The following is a 20,406-nucleotide window of genomic DNA, read 5'->3' on the forward strand; positions in this document are numbered from 1 at the left end:
TAACACTTGCATTCTTTTTTCTGACTATTTTTGGAGTGTGGTAGAAATTTTTCAATAGCTCTATTCAATTACTGTATTATCTTCAGTAAGAAAAAATGTCTCTCTTTCTTTCTAGAAATGGAAGCAGTTATCACGATTACAGCGGAATATAATTCTTTTCTTCTTTGCCTTTCTCGCTGTCTGTGGACTCATTTCCTACATCAATATGGCTAACCACGGGAGAGGTATCAGAACAGTTTGCATCTAAAAGTTATATTTGTATTGCATGTTGATTGAGCAGGAGGTGAGCTCTAAAGTGAATTAATGAGCCTGTGGATAACATGACATGGCACCAGATTGATGAACCATCAAGGTCAGTAGAGATGCCAGACTGCTTGTCTCATTAACTCTATGGAAAAGGTCTGGATGTTGATATGGCATAATCTGGTTGCTTTCCTAGTGTCTTTTTATTATTCATTCCATTTTAAATTCACTTGGAAGTTTGTCGGGTGTTTTAGGATGGAAGTCATTGAAGAAAACCAATTTGATCATAAATCAAAATTGTAGTTCTTTAATATTCTGTATTTCTAGTAGAAGGCTGTTCTAGTAAGCTATTAGATCCCTTTTAAATTTGCTAATGACAGTTGCTTTTAGTGGAAGAGACTAACTCTGTTCTAGTTTTCCAGGAGAAATTGCTGACTTACCTTTATATTTTATTTGGTTTTGAAAAGTAATAGTTTTGTCAAAATATTGTGACCTCAGGTTTATAGGAGGAAAGATTTTAAACTGTCAAGCATTTTGGAGTTGAGTGATTATCATTCATTACTTCCTTTTCTTGACTCTCTAAAAACTTTCCTGGGAGAGTATATTTCTATTGTAAATGGGTAATAAATGTTAAAATTTTTTTCCTAATGATTTTTAATCATTGTTACGCCTCAAAGCATTTTATATACTAAGATGTGCTTTCATATGTAGCCTTCACCAGCAGATCATCAGAAGAACAGAAGATAGAACTTGACATTCCTGAACTAAATCCAGCTGTTTTAGCAGCTCCTCAGAAAGCAGATGCTAATCAGGGTGACTTTCCTGAGATTTTGCCTCAGGTATTTTACAGACTTTGTTATAATGGAAGCTGTGGTAACCATGTAGTCAGCTATAATAGTGTAAATAATAATCAATATAGCAACAGTAGTATTTATAGTGCCTACTAAATGCTAGGCACTGTGCTAAACACTTTACAGTTATTATCTAATTTGATCCTCACAATAACCTTGGGAGGTAGGTATTATTATCCCCATTTTACAGTTGAGGAAACTGAGGCAAACAGCTTAAGTGACTTGCCTAGGTTCATGTAGCTGGTAAATGTCTGAGACTGCATATGAACTCAGTTTTCCTGAAAGGAGGACAAGCGCTTTATCCACAGCGCTACCTTAGTTGTAGTTCAGCTAACACTATTGTTGTAGAGTAGCATCACATGCTAGCATTTCTGCACTTTTCTCCGTAAGTGTGAAGTGTGAGGGTACACTTTTCCCCAAAGGTGCTAAGAATGCCATTGTTTCTTAAAGTGCATTAAAAAGTGTTTTGATGATGGCATGATAACCCCTTAGATTTAATTGGAGATATGGGGGTAGGGTTTCAAAGCAAGGCTAGGAGGAATGCCTGATTAGTTCCTAGAATGTGAGCTGGAAGGGGCTTCTAAAATCTTATTAAAAAGTCTTTGTTTTACAGATAAAGATCCCAAGGCCCAAAAGGCCAAGTAACTTGTCCAAAGCTTATAAAACATCATAACTAATTCTGTAAGTAGAGACATTCTCAGAAAAAAAGCCATTTCTGTTTACATTTATTTTTACTGTCTCTATTTAAATAAATTTTCCCATTGATTAATGCAAAAGCATTTCAAAAATGCTATACTTTTACATTTAATTTACCTCCTAAGACTTAGGTTAGACATGTTTTTCCTCTTTTACACTGCTTCTTAATCAAATATATAAACAAACCCTTAAGCATACGTTGGGAATTAAATATAAAGAGCACAGCTGTGATGACTCTTGCTTCAGTGTGAAGAATTTCCTCCTAATTTATTGTTTGGTTCTGCAAATATTGATATCTCAAAAGTCCAGGGAGATTTATGTGACATAGTTTCTTTGAGTACCTTTTACTTAGTTTTATCTAATCCATAACCTTGAGCTTTCACAATATGCCCCTTTTTTGTACTTCCTAAGAGTGATCTCTTGAAGTTTAATGTAACTTCTGACGTATAGTTGATTTAATGGAAGAAATATTTGTGGGATTATATAAAAGCTACTGAAAGAGACTGGCATAGTGCTTCATTAATGGCTATAAGTACTTTATTTTTTGTGTGCTTGAAAAAAACATATTGTTGGTTTCTAAGGGTACAGTATGTACCCTTAGCTTATTGTCATCTTTAAAAAGGAAAAAAGCACATCATTGGTTTTATTGGCCCCATTTTTGTCCATTAATGCTCTGTAATTTTGTGAAAGGAACATGTGATTTTTCCCCTTTTGCAAGTACATTTTTATTGCTTAAAAGCATTATATAAGCCAGTCTTCTGGAAGTCATTTGGGGGATGAATGTGGAGGGGGTGGTATGGCAGGAAATGAGCTTTCTTTCATATGTTCTATTTGGAGGAGTTACATTTTCTCGCTTTTTGCATGTAAAAAAATGAACTAGATTGGGGCCATTGTGTTCCATAGAGGTCCTTAGTGGTGATTTTTTCCCCACACTTATAGTAGACTTGTAGCAGTCTTTGTAAACGACTTGTGTTGGTAAGGATAATGTGTTTCTAAAAAAGGACGCTTCTAACCCCACAGCTAGCAGGGGTTGAATTCAGTGGTTAAAGCCTTAAAGGGTGGGCCCTTCTCCCTTTTCTGTAATGTACCACCAGAATTTTTAGTTTGGAGAGTAAACTATGCACAGCCTCTGCTGTACAGTAGACTGAATCTTCTGTATAGTTTGAACTCTAACAGTCATCATGATTGCCCTAACCACTGTTGGCACTTTATTACAGTGTATGTGATTAGGGGGAGAAGAAGAAGGGTCTGGTAAAAGTTTGGCAAGCTAGAAATCCAGGTAGAGCTATATAAGGGTGAGGGACAGGTAGGTTCACATAAAGCTGAGAAAATAATTCCAGTTCTAGAAGAAAATATCTAGTTCTGAAGTAACAGTTCTGGAAGCATTGTTTTGCCACCTTCTTCACTTTGCTACATTATCTAACCCTTTTTTCATCTAGGGGTCTATAACAACTTTGATGGATCTGTAGAGAATTGGGCATTCACACTTAAATTACTACAGACACTTTTCCCATGAATGTAACACTTCTGTCTTCCTCATTTCAGATTTGTGATACTGGTCTTCAGGGCCTCTGTTAGGTTGCTGTTTGTAAGTGTCCAGGGTGTCAACAGATAGCTTACTACATGCATTGAGGAAGTTATCAAGGAAAGGTCTTTAGAATTTCTGTCAAGTTGTGCTGGCTAGTCTGATAGTTTCTCATTTGTTTTAGTGTGTCATAGAAACAAGGATCTGAAGCTATATATGGACACCTGAAATTCTGTATACTATTTTAATAATTTTCATGTTTTCTTTGATGTAAGCCATTCTACTGTGCTGGAGGGTAGGGATATTAAAAAACTCCAGTAGAGTATATGCAGGTAATTTCATGGGAAATGCTTACATCTCTTACAGAAAGCCCGAAATCCTCGTCGAGGGAGACTTGGGAATCTACAGATCAAAGCTCCACAGGAAGATTTGAAGGAAAGGTCACATGATGATGATGATACCAAGAGGCTGGAGGAAGAACATGGCCAGGCCAGCAAGGAAAACAAATCTGAGAGGACTGTTATTAGGTATCATAACACTATCTTGTTACTAGTTGCAAGATAAAATGTAGATATTAGGATGGTTTGAGCTATGGAAAGAAAGAAAATCTGACTCCTCCCCCCAAAACAAAACAAAAAACAAGCATATCTTTTCCCTTCTCCAGACTATATTGACTATATCTCTTGATTCCACTGTTATGGGTTAATAATTATGCAGGTTACATGAAAAATAAAAAGCAGAAAAAACTGGTCTAGAAACCTTTCTCAAAATGTGAAAAAAAGTCTTGGTGATAAAACTTTTTGTACCTCCCCCTAACCCCCAGTGGTTTTTTCCCTTTTTAAATCCATTAGCTCCTACGTTTTGAAACGGAATAAGGTGGGGTTTGGGAAGGTTTGTATTTTGTGGAAGGGATGGTGGAAGTAGGGACAATGAGCCAAAGTCAGGAGATGGAATGGAGCCTCCAAACGCATTGACAGATATTTAATCTGTCTTTCCTCTGCCTTGTGGCTCCATCTACTCTCCTGAATTAAATTCTTTGAGTTATTGGCAGCCTCCTGCCATTTAGGTTGCAATGAAAATTGTGGAGGTGGCATTCTCTTCCCATTAGCTGAGTACTTTCAGTTCTAGCAGTTGTAAATTGTTTACAGTACTCACAATGATGGTGTCTAGCATTTATCTGGCAGCGTTTTTTAATGTATGTGGAAAATCCTTACGTTATGCAGTCGTTGAAATGCCTAGAGCTTGGCTATGATAGGTAGATAGATAGATAGATATAAACATACTATTCTTTAATGTATTTAACTTGAAGAATTTTTTATTAAACTCAGTATTTAAATAGCTGAAAACATTTTTATTGTTTAATACATTTGTATGTAAACATTATTTTTGAAGATATTTCCCTCAACACTGCACCATTAGGCAAGTTTTGTGGAATTTTTAGCTATGTTGAGTGTTCTAAAAATCTAGGAAAGGTGCTTGATACTTAGATATAACTTGGGATTGATTTTTTTAAAAATCTGCTCAGTAAAGAGCAGTTTTTACTGTATTCTATGTTTGCAAACAAAAAAAACCTAGCATTACTCAAGCAGTAGCAAAATATTCCACCTCTGGTACAATAAGCCTACTCCCAGCTTTGGCATAAAAAGCAGAATTCTAGGTTTGTAGCTTACTGAAATAGTAATTAACTTCCTTTTGCTAAATGGTTGGACTCACTAAACTTTAGTAAACAGAAAACTCTATGCCTGGAGCAGAGTGACTTAATTACTCTCTTTTGTTCTTGGTCAAAATAAGTGGTAACAACAGCTGATATCCTGCTCTGGTCAAGACTATGATAGGATGGACCTTCATACTAACTCCCCTTTCATCTTTAGGAGTGGTCACTTCACAGAACTTACTCGTTTGAATTCTCCTTGAAGGGCTGTGGTCCTTTTGTCCTTCCATAAAGACATCATCATCTTGAATTGCTATCCCCCAGGGAATCTTACCTGTCTTAAATACAACCCGTTGTGTTCAGTCTTTGCATCATACCACAGAAGTTAGACTGTATTAACTGTCTTGTATTATTCCCTGTATTCTAATAAGGTTTAAGCTTTGATGTAGAGACATACACTACAGCTTCTACTAAAAAGTTAAAACAAATAGGAGGTTAATTATTTGATAAATTTTATGTTCTCAAATAATTTTGATTATTGTTTCCCTGTCTCTTGTAGCTGGAGAGGTGCAGTAATTGAGCCTGACCAGGGCACAGAACCCCCTTCCAATAAAATGCAAGAGCCAGGTCATAAGTCTTCAACAGTGGAAATTAAAAACCAGAAAAAACCAGGTAGTCCTCCCTCCTTTCTATGTTTTTGTTATTAATTATTTTTTAAAAAATTAATAAATTTTTAGTTTTCAACATTTATTTCCCCAAGATTTTGAGTTCCAAATTTTCTCCCCATCTCTCCCCTCCCCCCACCCCAAGACACTATGCATTCTGATTACCCCTTCCTCCAATCTATCCTCCCTTCTATCACACCCCTCCCTTCCCTCATCTCCACCTTCTCTCTTTTCTTGTCGGGCAAGATAGATTTCTATACCCCATTACCTGTATTTCTTCTTTCCCATTTGCATGCAGAAACAATTCTCAACATTCGTTTTTTAAAACTTTGAGTTCCAACTTATCTCCCTTCCTCCCTCCTCACCCATCCCCACTAAGGCAAGCAATTCAATATAGGCTATATATGTGTAGTTATGCAAAAGACTTCCATAATAGTCATGTTGTGAAAAACTAACTATTTCCCCCCATCCTGTCCTATCCCCCATTTATTCTATTCTCTCTTTTGACTTTGTCCCTCCCCAGAAGAATTTACTTGTAATTACTCCCTCCTCCCATTTGCTCTCCCTTCTATCATCACCCCCACCCCACTTGTCTCCTCCCCTTCTTTCCTGTAGTGTAAGATAGATTTTCATCCCAAATTGAGTGTGCATGTTATTCCCTCCTTAAGCCAAATGTGATGAGAGTCACTTTTTCCCTCTCACCTTCCCCTTCCCTCCATTAAAAAAGCTTTTTCTTGCCTCTTTTATGAGAGATATTTTGCCCCATTCCATTTCTCCTTTTCTTCTCCCAATATATTCCTCTCACCCCTTAATTTAATTTTTTTAGATATCATCCCTTCCTATTCAACTCACCCTGTGCCCTCTGTCTATATGTATGTAATCCCTCCAAATACCCAAATACTGAGAAAAGTTTCAAGAGTTACAATATTATCTTTCCATGTGGGAATATAAACAGTTCAACTTTACTAAGTCCCGTATTATTTCTCTTTCCTGTTTAACTTTTCACACTTCTCTTGATTCTTGTGTTTGAAAATCAGATTTTCTATTCAGCACTGGTCTTTCCATCAAGAATGCCTGAAAATCCTCTATTTCTTTGAATGACCATTTTAAGTTATTTTTCTTTTTAACACTGTTATTGTATAGCTTGTCCTGGCTCTGCTTCAGTGCATCAGTTAATATAATTCTTCACAGGCTTCTCTGAAAACATCCCTTCTGTCACTTCTGATGGGACAGTATTGCATTAGGTTGATACACCATAATTTGTTCAACCATACTCCATTTGATGGACACTTCTTTAGCTTCCAGTTCTTTGCTGTAACAGAGAACTGCTGTAAATATTTTTTGCACATATGGGTCCTTTTCCTCTTTCTTTGATCTCTTTGAGGTATAGGTCTAGTAGAAGTTAAAGAGAATACACATTTTGGTGACATTTAGTGTTATCTTGACGAGTTCCATATTTACTTATAAAAGCAATTGGGTAGGATTCCATTTTTATATATAATTTGTGTGATATTTATGGATTACTTATTCTTGGGAAGTTTAAAAGAATTTGGCTGTAAATCCTTCCAGGCCAGGTTTTTTTTAATTGTGTAATTTGGGGGCGGGGGGGGTACTTTTAAAACTATCTTCAGCTAGGATAGGTTTATGTATTTAATTTCCTGTTCTATCAGTTGGGTAATTTTATATTTTTAGGTAACCACTTGTTTTCTTTACATTTTCAAATTTGCTAGCTTTATTTTTGTTTTTCCCAGACTTAATTTCTTTTGTATTGTGAACTCTTCCTGTTTCATATGGAATTTTCACCTGTTTGCAGTCTTTTTTTCTTCTTTTTCTATGTCAGTTTTATTGGCCTTGTTTTATTCACTCGTTCTTTCATTTACTATTTCATGTATTTTGTTAATTACACAATTTTTTCTTGTTGCCCAGATAAATTCACAGATAAACTGCTTTGTAATTTTCTAAGATGATATAATCCATATATTATAGAATACTGAAAAATAGAGAAACAAATGAAATAACTATCCAGCACCTTTGTGAGGCAAATATGGTATTGATTTTTAAACCTGGGAAAAATAAAACTAAAAAAGGAAATATCAGAAAAAATAAGTTTTCTTAATGAATATAGTTGCAAAAATACTGAGTAAAATGTTAGTTGATTGTAGTAATACATTTTAAAAGTATTCATTGATGCCAACAGGGTTTATCATTATATTTGCAGGTGCTATTGTCTAGAAAATACAAACGTCTCAAAAAAGAAATGGAAACAGTAAACGAATTTGCTGAAGTTACAGGACACATGATAATCTAAAAATATAATTTGCATTTTTACTTCTTAGCAACATATATTAAGAATGACAAAAATCCCAAGATAATTGGGAATGAACCTACATAGGAGTATATGTCATCTCTAGAAGGACTACTATAAAATAATAGTAACCGAAATAAAGGAATATCTAAATAATTGGTAGGATTTTTACTATTCATGTTTCAGTCAGAGTATAGTAAAGTAACTACCATTCAAATTAATTTCTATTTGTAGTGGGGTTTCGGTACACCAAGATCATACTGATGTATGGGAAAAACATGGACAAGAATATCAAAGGGTACACTTTTTAAAATGCTGTTTAAGGTGATCTTGTATTTTCATCCTTTAAAACAAAGTGGTTATCATCAAAACTACCTGGTATTGAACAAAAAATAGAGAAATACGTTGATGAATAGAATCTGTTTAGCAGATATCTAACCACATATGTACAAAACTTTTACATTTGATAAATCTATAGGAAACAAAAACTGGGGAAATGACTCATTAGTTCCTAAGTGTATATAGAAACATTGTAGTACTTAGGTTAAAAAATGAATTTAGAGCTCCTATCACATACCTTATTACTACCTCAGTAGAGGTACTACCTCTCTCCAGTTACCTACACAAGACTTTAAAAAAGGACTGTGAAAAATATGAGAACAAAATATCTTTATCTTATTTAGTAAGGGAAGATGTCTTTTTTAAATTTATAAACTTAAAAGGAATTATTAGAGCCAAGATCGGTGTGCTTTTGATGTACATAAAATAATTTTTAAAATGAGTAGATGGGGGAAGTATTTTTTGCAAAATTGTCAAAAACTATCTAAAATCTAAGAAATTTCAAAGACCTCGTTGAAATGATCCCTTCCACACATCGTTATTTTGCCTTACTTTGTATTTCTATAATAACTTGGCTTGTATGTTTCATCTGGCACATCTTGTCTTATAAATGGTTTTTTTTTACTTGTATATTACTGTCTCCTTGAGGGTAAGGGTTATCTTTATCATTTGGTTATCTTTTTTAACCATCTAGTATAGTCCCTTGTACAGAGCTGTACATACTTATTTATTAAATGGCTAAAGACTTTCCATCAGCTGAATAGAATAGATAAGTGTTATATGGAAACAGATAACAAGAAGTAACAATTTTACTCCTTAAATTATTGAGTTGTAATATGATATGATTGAGAAATAGACTATGAATTCAGGTACTCAAACTTTTAATTTCTGCTTTGTCATTTGCTGTGAAATCCTGGAAAAGTCATATCCTGGTCCTTCTCAGTTTGAAAAAGAGGGGGAGAGGATTGTTATGTTTTGTTTTTGAAACCTTGCTGATGGAATATAATACTACCAAAGTACACAATCTCTGTAACATTGCAGACTCAGACAAGTGGTTTATGTGTTTGATTGAGGTTTGTCAGGTATAGGTAAGTTTATTAGTAACTGGGGAGAGGTGTTAACATCTCTGTTCATCTATATAGGCATTTCTAAAACAGTCATGCTTGTGTTTTGAAAACTCATGGGACCTAGTACCTTGTGGTGCGAGGGGAGAAAAGGGCTTTTAGATCTGGCAAATGAGTGTCCCACCTACTGCAACTCTTAGGCTTAGGGAGGGCAGGGTAGTCTGAACCAGGTGAAAAAGGTTATGGTGACCATGAAGTAAATGTAATAGGATTTTAGAGTTGGAAAGGAGTTTAGTCCAATGCTCTCATTTTCTAGAGTAGGAGATAGGCCTAGCAAATTTAACAGAAAAAAAATGACACAACTGGGATTCAAACATTGGTCTTAAGGTTGTAAATCCCATGTTCTTCCCCTATGCCCATAGTTCTCAAACCTTTTTATCTCAGGACCGCTTTACAAATAAATTTTAAAAAACTATTGAGGACCCCTTCCCCCAGGAGCTTTTTAGGTAGATTATATCTATCAACATTTACTATATTAAAATTTTAAATGTCTTAGTATTACTGTGAAAACAGTTTTGACCTTGTGAAGACCTGAAAGTCTCAGGGGCTATAGTTTGATAACCATTGCACTATACCATATTGCCATAGTAGTCTTTCGGGATTTTAAAGCTTTCTGAAGAATTCCTGAGCAAACAGATTTCTTGCCAGATTCATGGTAACCATTATTTCATGTCAATTTAACTCTTTTCCATTTTTCCCTCTGAGCTCTGAGGAAGAATGAAGTTCCTTATTTTTTATTTTTACTGTGACAAGCCATGTCTCCCACTATTGACTCTGTATAGTAGAGGTTTAGAGAGCAGTGTCCATAGCAACCATAACTCCACAGTAACAGATGGTCCTCCTGAGGATCTTGAGACTTGTTTATTATATTCATTCAGAATGTCAGTGTTTTTATTCTATTGAAAGACATTGTTATCTTTAATTTTATAGTTCCCATCAATGAAAGGCAAAAGGCTGTGATAGAAGCATTCCGCCATGCATGGAAAGGATACAAAAAGTTTGCCTGGGGACATGACGAGCTAAAGCCATTGACACATTCATTCAGTGAGTGGTTTGGACTTGGTCTGACAATAATCGATGCCCTGGACACCATGTGGATTTTGGGTTTAAAAGAAGGTATTATTTATTATTCATATCTCCTGGTTGAGCCCTGTTTGAAATTATACTTTGTCAGACATGTCCCAAAGTAGTATACCAAACACTTGATGCCTTTTGTTTAGTCAGCAAACATTTATGTACCATATTGGAGTTGGAGGACATTGAAAGGTAAGTATAGTTCATCCCACCACTCAGCTTACATGGTAGAAGGGAAAAAGACTTGTAAACAGAAATATTACAAGTTAGAATATGTTAAGTACATAAAAGAAGCATAAAATGCTATGTGATCAAAGGAGAAAGGTGTATTTTTATAGAAGAGGTAGCGTTTTAGCTGACTGTGGAAGTGTGCTTGGGATGCCAACAAGGGAAGATAAAGCATTCCAGGTGTTGGAAAGAGTGGGAGTAAAAGGGGCAGAGGTAAAAAAAGAGGGGGAGCATAGTGCACAATCCATTTTAGCTAGACTGTAGAGTACTTAAAGGAGAAAGAGGAGGAGATGAGGAATAGATTGGAGCCAGTTTGTGGAGAACCTTAAACGTCAGGCTAAGAAATGTAGGCTTCATATCTAAGGAGAGAGGAGTCATAAAAAGTTTTTGAGCAGACAAGGAACCTGAAGACTAGTATGGGAATGATGTGTAGAATGAATTGGGAAAGGTGTGCTGTCTGATGGCAGGGGTTGGACTACATGACCTCTTAAAAAGTCTCTTAGTTATATGGTATCATGCTATTCTCACAAGTTGATGTAACTTTAAAAATTTAGGGTGGTATTCAGTATCCCTTATTGCATATTCTTTTTTGGCTATCAAAATTGTAGGTCTTGTGTGCTGCTCCCTTCCTTTTTTAAGGAGATTGGACACAACACCTTGTTGCCGTTGTCCAAGTGAGACATAATGAAAGCTTGAGTGAACATTTGTGGCAGAAGTGCAGATATTTGGGTGTTTCCTTAACCTGTTGACAGTAGTGGTTTAATATCTGTTGACCATTAAATAAAGGCCTGTGTTTTTTTTAACGTCTCCATTAAAATAGAGGGGATCACAGGGTTTTCTTTTTGGAAACCTTTTTAAAGAGAGATAGTGTGGAGTAATGTAAAGAGTGCTAGACTTAAAGTCAGTAGAGATCTGTTTCCCCCTTCAGTACTTAATAACTGTGACTGTGGCAAAGTCTACCTCCTATATCTCAGTTTCTTCATCTGTAAATGGGAATGAGAGTTGCACTCTGTACCTCATGGGAATTTTGTGAGGAAAGTACTTTGTGATCTTTTAAGAAAATGTGTTGTTTGTATTAATAAATTAATGACACAATAATAATAAATTGACATAATAAATTAATAATATGCACTATTTTCTTTTGGAGAAAATGTGTCCTGATGGTAGGACTTTTCAAGGTTTTGACCAACTGTGTGAAACTATGATGTCTTATCAGTTTGCACAGTATAAACATAGTGAACATCGTTATAGTTTTATCCACGTTTCCGTAATCTCTACATATAAAAAACAAAAAAAAAAAACCACAGTGATATATAGTATTCCTAACTGTTTATTCCTGTATGGCGATCAAAATTATTGATTTTCATTTGTGTTGTTTTGAAGCACATTTATAAAATAATGTACTTGACTCTCTTTAGATACATAATTAGGCATTTGGTTGGGAGGTGGCCCTAAATGAGCCTGTTATTTCCATTATGTATATATGTATTTAAAGCAGGCAGAGATTTCCATAGGCATAAAGAGTTTTTTGTTTTAGTTTATGACAGTCACAGTTACTTGTTTTTTGGGTTGGTTTTTTGTTGTTTTTTTTTGTCTCTCCTCATATTAGCCTTTGTCTATCACTTTCTACTTGTGTGACCCTGGGCTTCAGCCTGCTCTATAGACTGCACCTACTGAGGTCTCTGCTGCTCAAGGCTGTAAAAGAAGTCTGGGCAACTGGAGTAGAGTTCCCTCTACTGGGCAGCTTAATTTGTATTTTTTAAAAATCTTATTTGGTGCCTTTTGTTTACACATTTCTTTAATTAAAGCCATTTAACTCTTACCCCTCAATGAATCCTCCCACTAACAAAGAAAAATAATTGAGCAAATTGGCCAGTATTGTAGGTGCCCATGTCTTGACAACATTTTACATTCATAGTCCCTGATCTCTTCTGAGTTAAGGAAATTGTATTTTATCAGTTATATCTGGGACAAGATTGATTATTAAATTTAAAGCTGCCTTTAAGTCTGGACATCTTTAAAATAGGATCCTGGTAGGATCATCTGCTTGTCAAATCTAAAATCTGTGTCTTCTTTAATCATAAAGAGAGCTGTCAGTTAGTGAAAGATGATTATATTTAGCCTTAGTACAGATCTGGTCTGCTGTACACATGCCCTGATTCCAGTGTATTCTCTATTTAAATTTTAAGCTTTGTGGCCCTACTTAGGGTTGTGGGTAATATAGTTCTAAAATTCCTCACCTCTCCAACTTGCCCAAAGGATGTGCTCTAGGTATTTTAAACTGTGATGGGGTTTTTTGTTGTTAGATACTTTTTTAAATTTTAAATTTTCTAAAATTTTCAGTAGTTTGGCTATATCTTGACCCTTACCATCTCAAGTGATAAATATTTTTAAAGTGCTTAACACATTGCCCAGCAAATAGTAAGAGCTATGTAAATGCTTATTCCCTTCCCCTTCCCCTGTGTCGTCGACAAACTAGTCTGTAACTTTTCTTATTTGGCGTTCTCCTTAGGTATCCTGGCAATTAAAAACAGGGTTAGCCTTCACATAGAAAATTTCTTTTCTAGATAGAAATAAAATTTTTCCAGTCATGTAGTTAAATTTTCAAACCTGACCATAGGATCATAGATTTAGAGCTAGAGGGGATCTAGAATATATGCAAGTAATATCCTTATCAATTCAGTCCCTTGGGCCTTTTTTGTTTTGCAACATAGAATTTGAAGAAGCCAAGGCATGGGTGAAGACGGAATTGAATTTTGGAAAAAATGTGGATGTAAATCTATTTGAGAGTACTATCCGAATCTTGGGTGGACTTCTGAGTACCTACCATTTATCTGGAGATAGTCTTTTTCTGGAAAAGGCAGTAAGTGGTCTGAGTTTCCCAATTCAAGGTACTTTTCTCTCCCTTTAAAGTCACTGAATTGCTAATCTTTTCCTTGTGTTTTGTTACTGCCATGTTTAGGCTAAGGGTCGGGCTAATTTTATTATAATTTACTCCTTTAGAGTCATATTTAGCAATTTAATCACATCTTTGTGCTCTTCCATTTAAAATTTTTTAAGAAATGTGATTCAGTGATGATTACAAATTATATCTGAGTTTATATTAAGTTGGTTGGGTACAGGCAGATATCCCTCACATTTCTATAGTACCTTCTAGTATAGATGGTATTTTATCTTAGTCAAACCTTTTAGTGGTCCTGTAAGATAAGAATTATCCTTCATTTACATAAGAGAAAATTGAGTCTCAAAGAGGTTAGGTGACTTGCCCAGCCAAAGTCACAGCATGCTAGTGATAGGACAAAGACAGAACCTTGGATTTTTGAGCTGTCTTCTAGTGTTCCTTACACTGTAGCTGTTTCCTTAGATACCCTATGACTGCAGCTTGATATATGAAAAAGGGGGATAATACATAGGCAGAGCGGCATATTAAAAAGGTAGGTTCTCAAGGACTTGTATATGTTTTGTTGAATGTTTTCTTTTCTTTTTTATTAGAAAGATATTGGAAATCGGCTAATGCCAGCATTCAACACCCCCTCCAGGATTCCATACTCTGATGTAAACATTGGCAGTGGTGTTGCCCACCCTCCTCGGTGGACCTCTGATAGCACTGTGGCAGAGGTGACAAGCATCCAGCTGGAGTTTAGAGAGCTCTCTAGGCTCACTGGAGACATGAGATTCCAGGTATAGACCAACTAGTTATGTAGATATTTCCCTCTCAGGAAAAGAGGAACTTTACCATAAGTCAGGACTTGAACCACTTAGATCCCCATTTTTTAACTTTATCTTTTGCTAATTATTGCAGGAGGTTTGATTTTATAGTGTGCTATAGCAGTTGTACAAAAAAAAGGTTAATAATAAAATAATAATAATAAATATTATAATAGTAAAATAATAAAAATTAATAATAATAAAAGTCTGTTTGTAGTCCCAAATAAAGAGCATAAAACTAACTTAGCAGACACCATCATTAATTAGTCATCTGGCTAAGTTTGTTGGGATTTAATCTTTATGGGGGAAAATATTGGTTAGGGGATGGGTTCTTCTCTCTTATATGGGAAAGATGGAAGTCATTTCTCTTTAACATTCTTTAAATCCCATAGATTTATTTAAAAAGGCACATAACTGCCTTTATTCCTTTGTAGCTATTCATTATTGTGGTTCCCAATTAAATTCTCTGCTAATTGAAATACAAAACAGTCTTTAGGTTTCAAAATCTGAACTTGTGGGACTGTTTGACTCTTTAATGACTCCAATCTGAGTTATTCTTGGTGAGCTTCTGCTTCTTTTAATGTGTAATTTAGAAGCTGCTTTATAGGTGCATGGATTCAAGGAAGCTTAGAGCTGGACTGACCTTTAGAGATAATCTAGTTCATCTCCCATAATTGATGCTTTTAAAGGTCATAATGAGGTCTGAAAACAGATTTGTTTTTCCTTTGCCTTCCAGGAAGCTATGTGAGTCAATAAAATTCATCAAGAATTTAACAAAGATTTATTAATCATTTCATATCAACCATTGGTCAGTGGCAGGCAAATTATAAAGTAAAAGGCTTCATGATCATTAGGTGCAATAAAAATTGACCAGGGACTTAAGAATTGTTAGGAAGGTAAATTAAGCTCTTCTGTACCCTGTCAGAAAAATCCTGCCAGTAACTTACTGGCCCCTAAATTACGGTAATGTTATGTACCAGTGTCTGAATTGCCTTTATAAACCTCATTTAGAGTTAAGCCTTTGTTAAATTCCAGCCAGGTGCTGTTTGGTTCTGGGAATTGAAGGCTACCAGGCAACATTTGGCTTTTTTCATGAAGACCTATTCTGCCAACTTTAATTAGGAAATAAAACTTAGTGAGGCAGACTGGATGTTCAGAGATTCATCTAGCTATTTTTCCTTTGACCTCTTACTTTAGCTCTAGAACCATGACATTCACATATTTGTTCTTTACCTGTTTCCTCTGTTGAATGCTACAGACAGCGGTGGAAAAAGTGATGAAACATGTTCATTCCCTATCAGGGAAGAATGATGGCTTGGTTCCCATGTTTATCAATACCAACAGTGGCCTCTTTACTCACCTGGGAGTTTATACTCTAGGTGCCCGAGCTGACAGCTACTATGAATATTTGCTGAAGCAGTGGATCCAGGGAGGAAAGAAAGAAAATGAGTGAGTTCTGTTTTCTGTACTTTTGGAAAAAAAGGTCTTTATGAATTCAATTTGTACCTTATCCCTCTGCTGGCATCCCCAAGTTGAATTCACCAAACATTTTGTAAGTGCCTACTGTATGCAGAGCAGTGGGTAGACACTAGAAAAGATAGGAATTTGGATAAGACTTGGTTTCTGCACTACATGGTTCTCATGTCCTGCGATGGTTCTGTGTCATGCAAGTACAATATAAAGTAATAACATAATTGCATTATGGATATTCAAACAAAGTGAGTTCTGAATGGGAGCATTAATTACTGAATAGGAGAACCATCCAAGGCTTTTTGGAGAAGATCAACATTTTAGTTGGGCTTTACAGGATGGATAAGAAGTCTACAGGTGGAGATGAGGGGGCAGGATTAGATCCTAGGCATAAGGGGAACAGTTGTGAGCAAAGGCAACAGTGGGGAAGCACAATGTCTCTTCAGGAGAGGATGAATAGTACTTGTCTGGAGTATTATAGTATATAGAGAGGAGTTATATGGCAGGAGAGATATTATGGGCTGGTATGTGTAGGACCACAGAAATTCTAAGCTAAGAATTATAACTTTACTTGGATAGCAGTATGCCATTCAAGGGTTTTAACAGAAGAACGATATGAGTGGATATCCTAGATAAGGATTAGTTGGCAGCATTGTAAAGGGATCAGTGAGCAGAGACAGAGTTGAGATGGGAAGACCTAGAAGGAGGCTGTTCTCCAGCTAAGTGGTAAAAAGGGCCTTAGGAAGGTAGTGGTAATGGGAATAAGACAGATGGGAATGGATCAAAGAGATGTTGTGTAAGTAGAATTGATAGAACTTAGTAACTGATTAATTCTTTCTCCTTTCATATCCAGTCATTTACCAAATTCTTTTGGTTCTACTTTTGTAATAACACCAGTAACACAAAGCTTTTAAACACGTGAGACTGACAGGAATTAATGATATTAGAGTAGAACCCAGGGATTTTTTGTTTGTTTTAAAGAGATAATAAGCTTGGTTTTGGAAATGTTGAATTTGAAATAATAATAGGATATCCAGATAGAGATGTCCTGTAGGCAGTTGTAGATGGGTCCAGATTTGTTATGTCACCGATTTAGGGGAAATAACTCATGTAGAAAACTACTTCCACTAATTTGTATTAACAGCTTCATTGTAACTTAGTCTTAGAGAGTTGTCTAGGACACTAAGAACTGAAGTTATTTAACCACGGTCGTATAGTGAGAAGGTAGTATTTGAAGTGAAGGCTTTCCGACTTCAAAAGCCAGGCATCTATTCTGCTGTGCTGTTTCATTTATAGATGGCAGGTGTTGAAAATTCCACACACACACACAAATTAGTTGTTAAGTTATTTCTCCACCCATCATTATTTTTTTAAATTATTTTTTTATTTGTTTTTAGTGTTCTACAATCACTTCCATATATTTTAGATTTTTCCCCTTTTTCTCCCCTCCTCCCCTACCTCCCCACTCCCTCCATGAGATAGCATAGAGTTTTATATAGGTTCTACACATACATTCCCATTAAATACATTTTCACTTTAGTCATGTTGCGTAGAAGAATTAAAATGAATGGGAGAAACCATAAAACAAAAAATAATTCAAAAGAAAATGATCTGCTTCATTCTGCGATTCAGTTCCATAGTTCTTTCCCTGGATGTGGAAGGCATTTTGCCTTAAGAGACCATTTGGAATTATTTAAGTGCTTGCATTGCAATAAAGTACTAAGTCTGCCAGAAAGATTCCTCACTTTGGTTGTTGCTGTGTACAAAGTACTCTTGGTTCTTCTCCTTTCAGTCAGCATCAGTTCATATAAGACCTTCCAGGCCTCTCTGAAGTCTTCCTGTTCATCATTTCTTAGAGCACAATAGTATTCCATTACATTCATATACCACAACTTGTTCAGCCATTTCCTAATTGATAGGCATCCCCTCGATTTCCAGTTCTTGGCCACCACAAAGAAAGCTGCTGTAAGTATTTTTGTACATGTGGGACCCTTTCCCATTTTTATGATCTCTTGGGGATGCAATCCTAGTAGTGATATTGCTGGGTCAAAGACCACCCATCATTATTTAAAATTAAGTTTTATATATGCATTCTCTCCCTTTCACCTCCCCTTCCCCCCCATTGAGAAAAGAAATAACCAACAACCTCATGCCCCAACCTTGTTATAAATATGTGTAGCCAAATGAAACAGTTTCCTACATTGACCACATCCAAATTTTTTTTTTTTATCTCAATATGATTTGGAGTCTTGAGTCCATCATGACTGTATGAGGTGGTGAACAGCATTTTTTACCTTGAGTCCTCAGGAATTGTGGTTGGTCATTGAAACACCAATAGTCTTAATATTGGGATGCTTCAGACTCTTAAGAAGAAAAGTTTATAATATGATAGAAAAGAAAAACAACAAACGTTGGAGGAGATGTGGGAAAACTGGGACACTGATGCACTGTTGGTGGAGAGTTGTGAACTGATCCCACCATTCTGGAGAGCAATTTGGAACTGTGCCCAGAGGACTGTAAAACTGGTATATATCCTTTGATCCAGCAATACTACTACTAGGTCCGTATCCCAAAGAAAAAAACAAAAAAGGAAAAGGACCCATATGTACAAAAGTATTTACAGCAGCTCTTTTAGTGATGGCAAAGAATTGGAAATTGAGGATGCCCATCAGTTGGGGAATAGACAAACAAGTTGTGACATGATTGTGATGGAATACTATTGCGCTGTTAGAAATGATGAGCAGGATGCTCTTACATGAACTGATGCTGGGTGAAGTCAGCAGAACCAGGAGAACATTATACACAGTAACAGCAGTATTGTACAGCGATCAACTGTGAATGACTTAGCTATTCTCAGCAATCCAAGACAATTGGACTTAGGAGGAAAAATGCTATCCACCTTCAGAGAAAAAACTGATGGAATATAAATGTAGATTGAAGCATATTTATTTGTCTCATTTTTTTTTATCTTTTCTTTTACATCATGACTTAATGTGGAAATGTGTTTTGCATGATTGCACATGTATAACCTTTATCTTAATGAGGGGAGCATGGGAGTGAGGGTGACAGAGAATTTGAAACTCAAGGTAGTTTAAAACAATTGTTAAAAATTGTTTTTACATGTAATTAAAAAAATATTTTTTCCTGTCTTAAAAAAAGAAAGACAAGCTTATATTGAATGTTGATTTTTTTAAAAAAGTAAACATTTTAGCTCTTGGGAAAAGTGAGATCTAGATCACCTTTGCCATAAAAACTTTGTTGACCCTCCCTACTGTTTTTTTTCTTTGAAGTTTAAATCAAACTTTATGTTGCTATCTCTGTTCCACTTGGGGTTTCTAGAATATCTTTACCTTTGTAGTATTAAGAAATATTTTAAGATATTGTGGGAGAGATTTTAATTGCTATAAGGTCTGTAAGCTAAGCCTCAAGTGAGTTTGACTTTACTTAGAGAACTATAGGATTTTATATAATCTTTTAAGCTAAGAAAGAAGATAAAACGTATCTTTCTGGACAAAACAAAAAGTAGTTTGTCAAAAGCCAATTTGAAATCTTGTTGTTACAAATAAAAACACTGGACTTGGTATTAGAATAATTGGAAGTCCGGATTCTAGCTCTTAACTTACTGGTCATATAACCTTGGGCAAATAACTTCCTCCCTGGGCCTCAGTTTCCTCATCCATAAAATAGAAGTGATACATATAGGACTCTGGTGGAAAATGCACTTGGTAAAGCACTATAGAAATCTGTTTATTAGTACTTGTGATTTCTTGGTTTGGAAACTCCCATTCCCAATGTTGATCACAACTTACAGTGTTGAGAGAATTGCTTCAGGTTTAGATTAGTGAAATAATATATCCATGATTATACAGTAGCCAGCTTGAGATGGAGTTGGATCCCAGGTTTCTCAGGGCTTTTTAATATCAGCTGCGTTTGTGTGTAAGTGCAGGTAAATCATCCACCAGTCCTTCTCAATCAGTCTTCTCCTTCAAAAGCTCTGCATTCCTACATGCTGGAAAAACATTTATAGGGAAGACCAGATATATTTGTGTCCTTGAAAAGGCAGTGCAGCGTTGTGAATAGAAGACTGGCCTCTGACACATACTGGCTTTGTGACCCTGGGCAAGTTGCTTAACTTCTTAATGTCCAAGGTAGCTTGATATGACTAGAGATTGCAGAGCAGGTGGTAGTTGGACATTCCTTAGGAGCAGGTGTCCTGTACAAGGATAATCACAGGTCTTATTTTCTACCCCACCCCACCCCCCTAATCCTTGTCCTCAATTGAAGCTCAGACGTGAATCATAGGGATATAGATATGTGTGTGTATAAAATTGGGAAATTGTTTTAATTAACAGATTGCTGGAAGAGTATATTAATGCCATAGAAGGGGTCAAAAGACACCTACTTCGGAAATCTGAGCCCAGCAAGCTGACTTTTGTGGGTGAACTTGCTCATGGCCGCTTCAGGGCCAAGATGGTGAGTCTCTGTACCCTTTGTTGCTTTATGGATGTGGTGACCTTTTCCAAGAGT

General features: G+C 35.9%; 1 protein-coding gene across 1 annotated transcript in view; it reads left to right on the forward strand.

The window, feature by feature from the left end:
• Positions 1 to 20,406, forward strand: part of MAN1B1 (mannosidase alpha class 1B member 1) — a 36,137-nt gene that overhangs the window by 4,010 nt on the left and 11,721 nt on the right. Inside the window, exons 2-10 of the mRNA XM_072633100.1 lie at positions 116 to 224; positions 955 to 1,082; positions 3,682 to 3,842; positions 5,526 to 5,638; positions 10,330 to 10,515; positions 13,416 to 13,564; positions 14,194 to 14,382; positions 15,668 to 15,858; positions 20,232 to 20,352. Of these exons, the coding sequence (XP_072489201.1) occupies positions 116 to 224; positions 955 to 1,082; positions 3,682 to 3,842; positions 5,526 to 5,638; positions 10,330 to 10,515; positions 13,416 to 13,564; positions 14,194 to 14,382; positions 15,668 to 15,858; positions 20,232 to 20,352 (1,347 nt within the window). The remainder of the gene's footprint in view (positions 1 to 115; positions 225 to 954; positions 1,083 to 3,681; positions 3,843 to 5,525; positions 5,639 to 10,329; positions 10,516 to 13,415; positions 13,565 to 14,193; positions 14,383 to 15,667; positions 15,859 to 20,231; positions 20,353 to 20,406) is intronic.

Source organism: Notamacropus eugenii, chromosome 1 (assembly GCF_028372415.1).
Source record: "Notamacropus eugenii isolate mMacEug1 chromosome 1, mMacEug1.pri_v2, whole genome shotgun sequence".
Taxonomy (NCBI): domain Eukaryota; kingdom Metazoa; phylum Chordata; class Mammalia; order Diprotodontia; family Macropodidae; genus Notamacropus; species Notamacropus eugenii.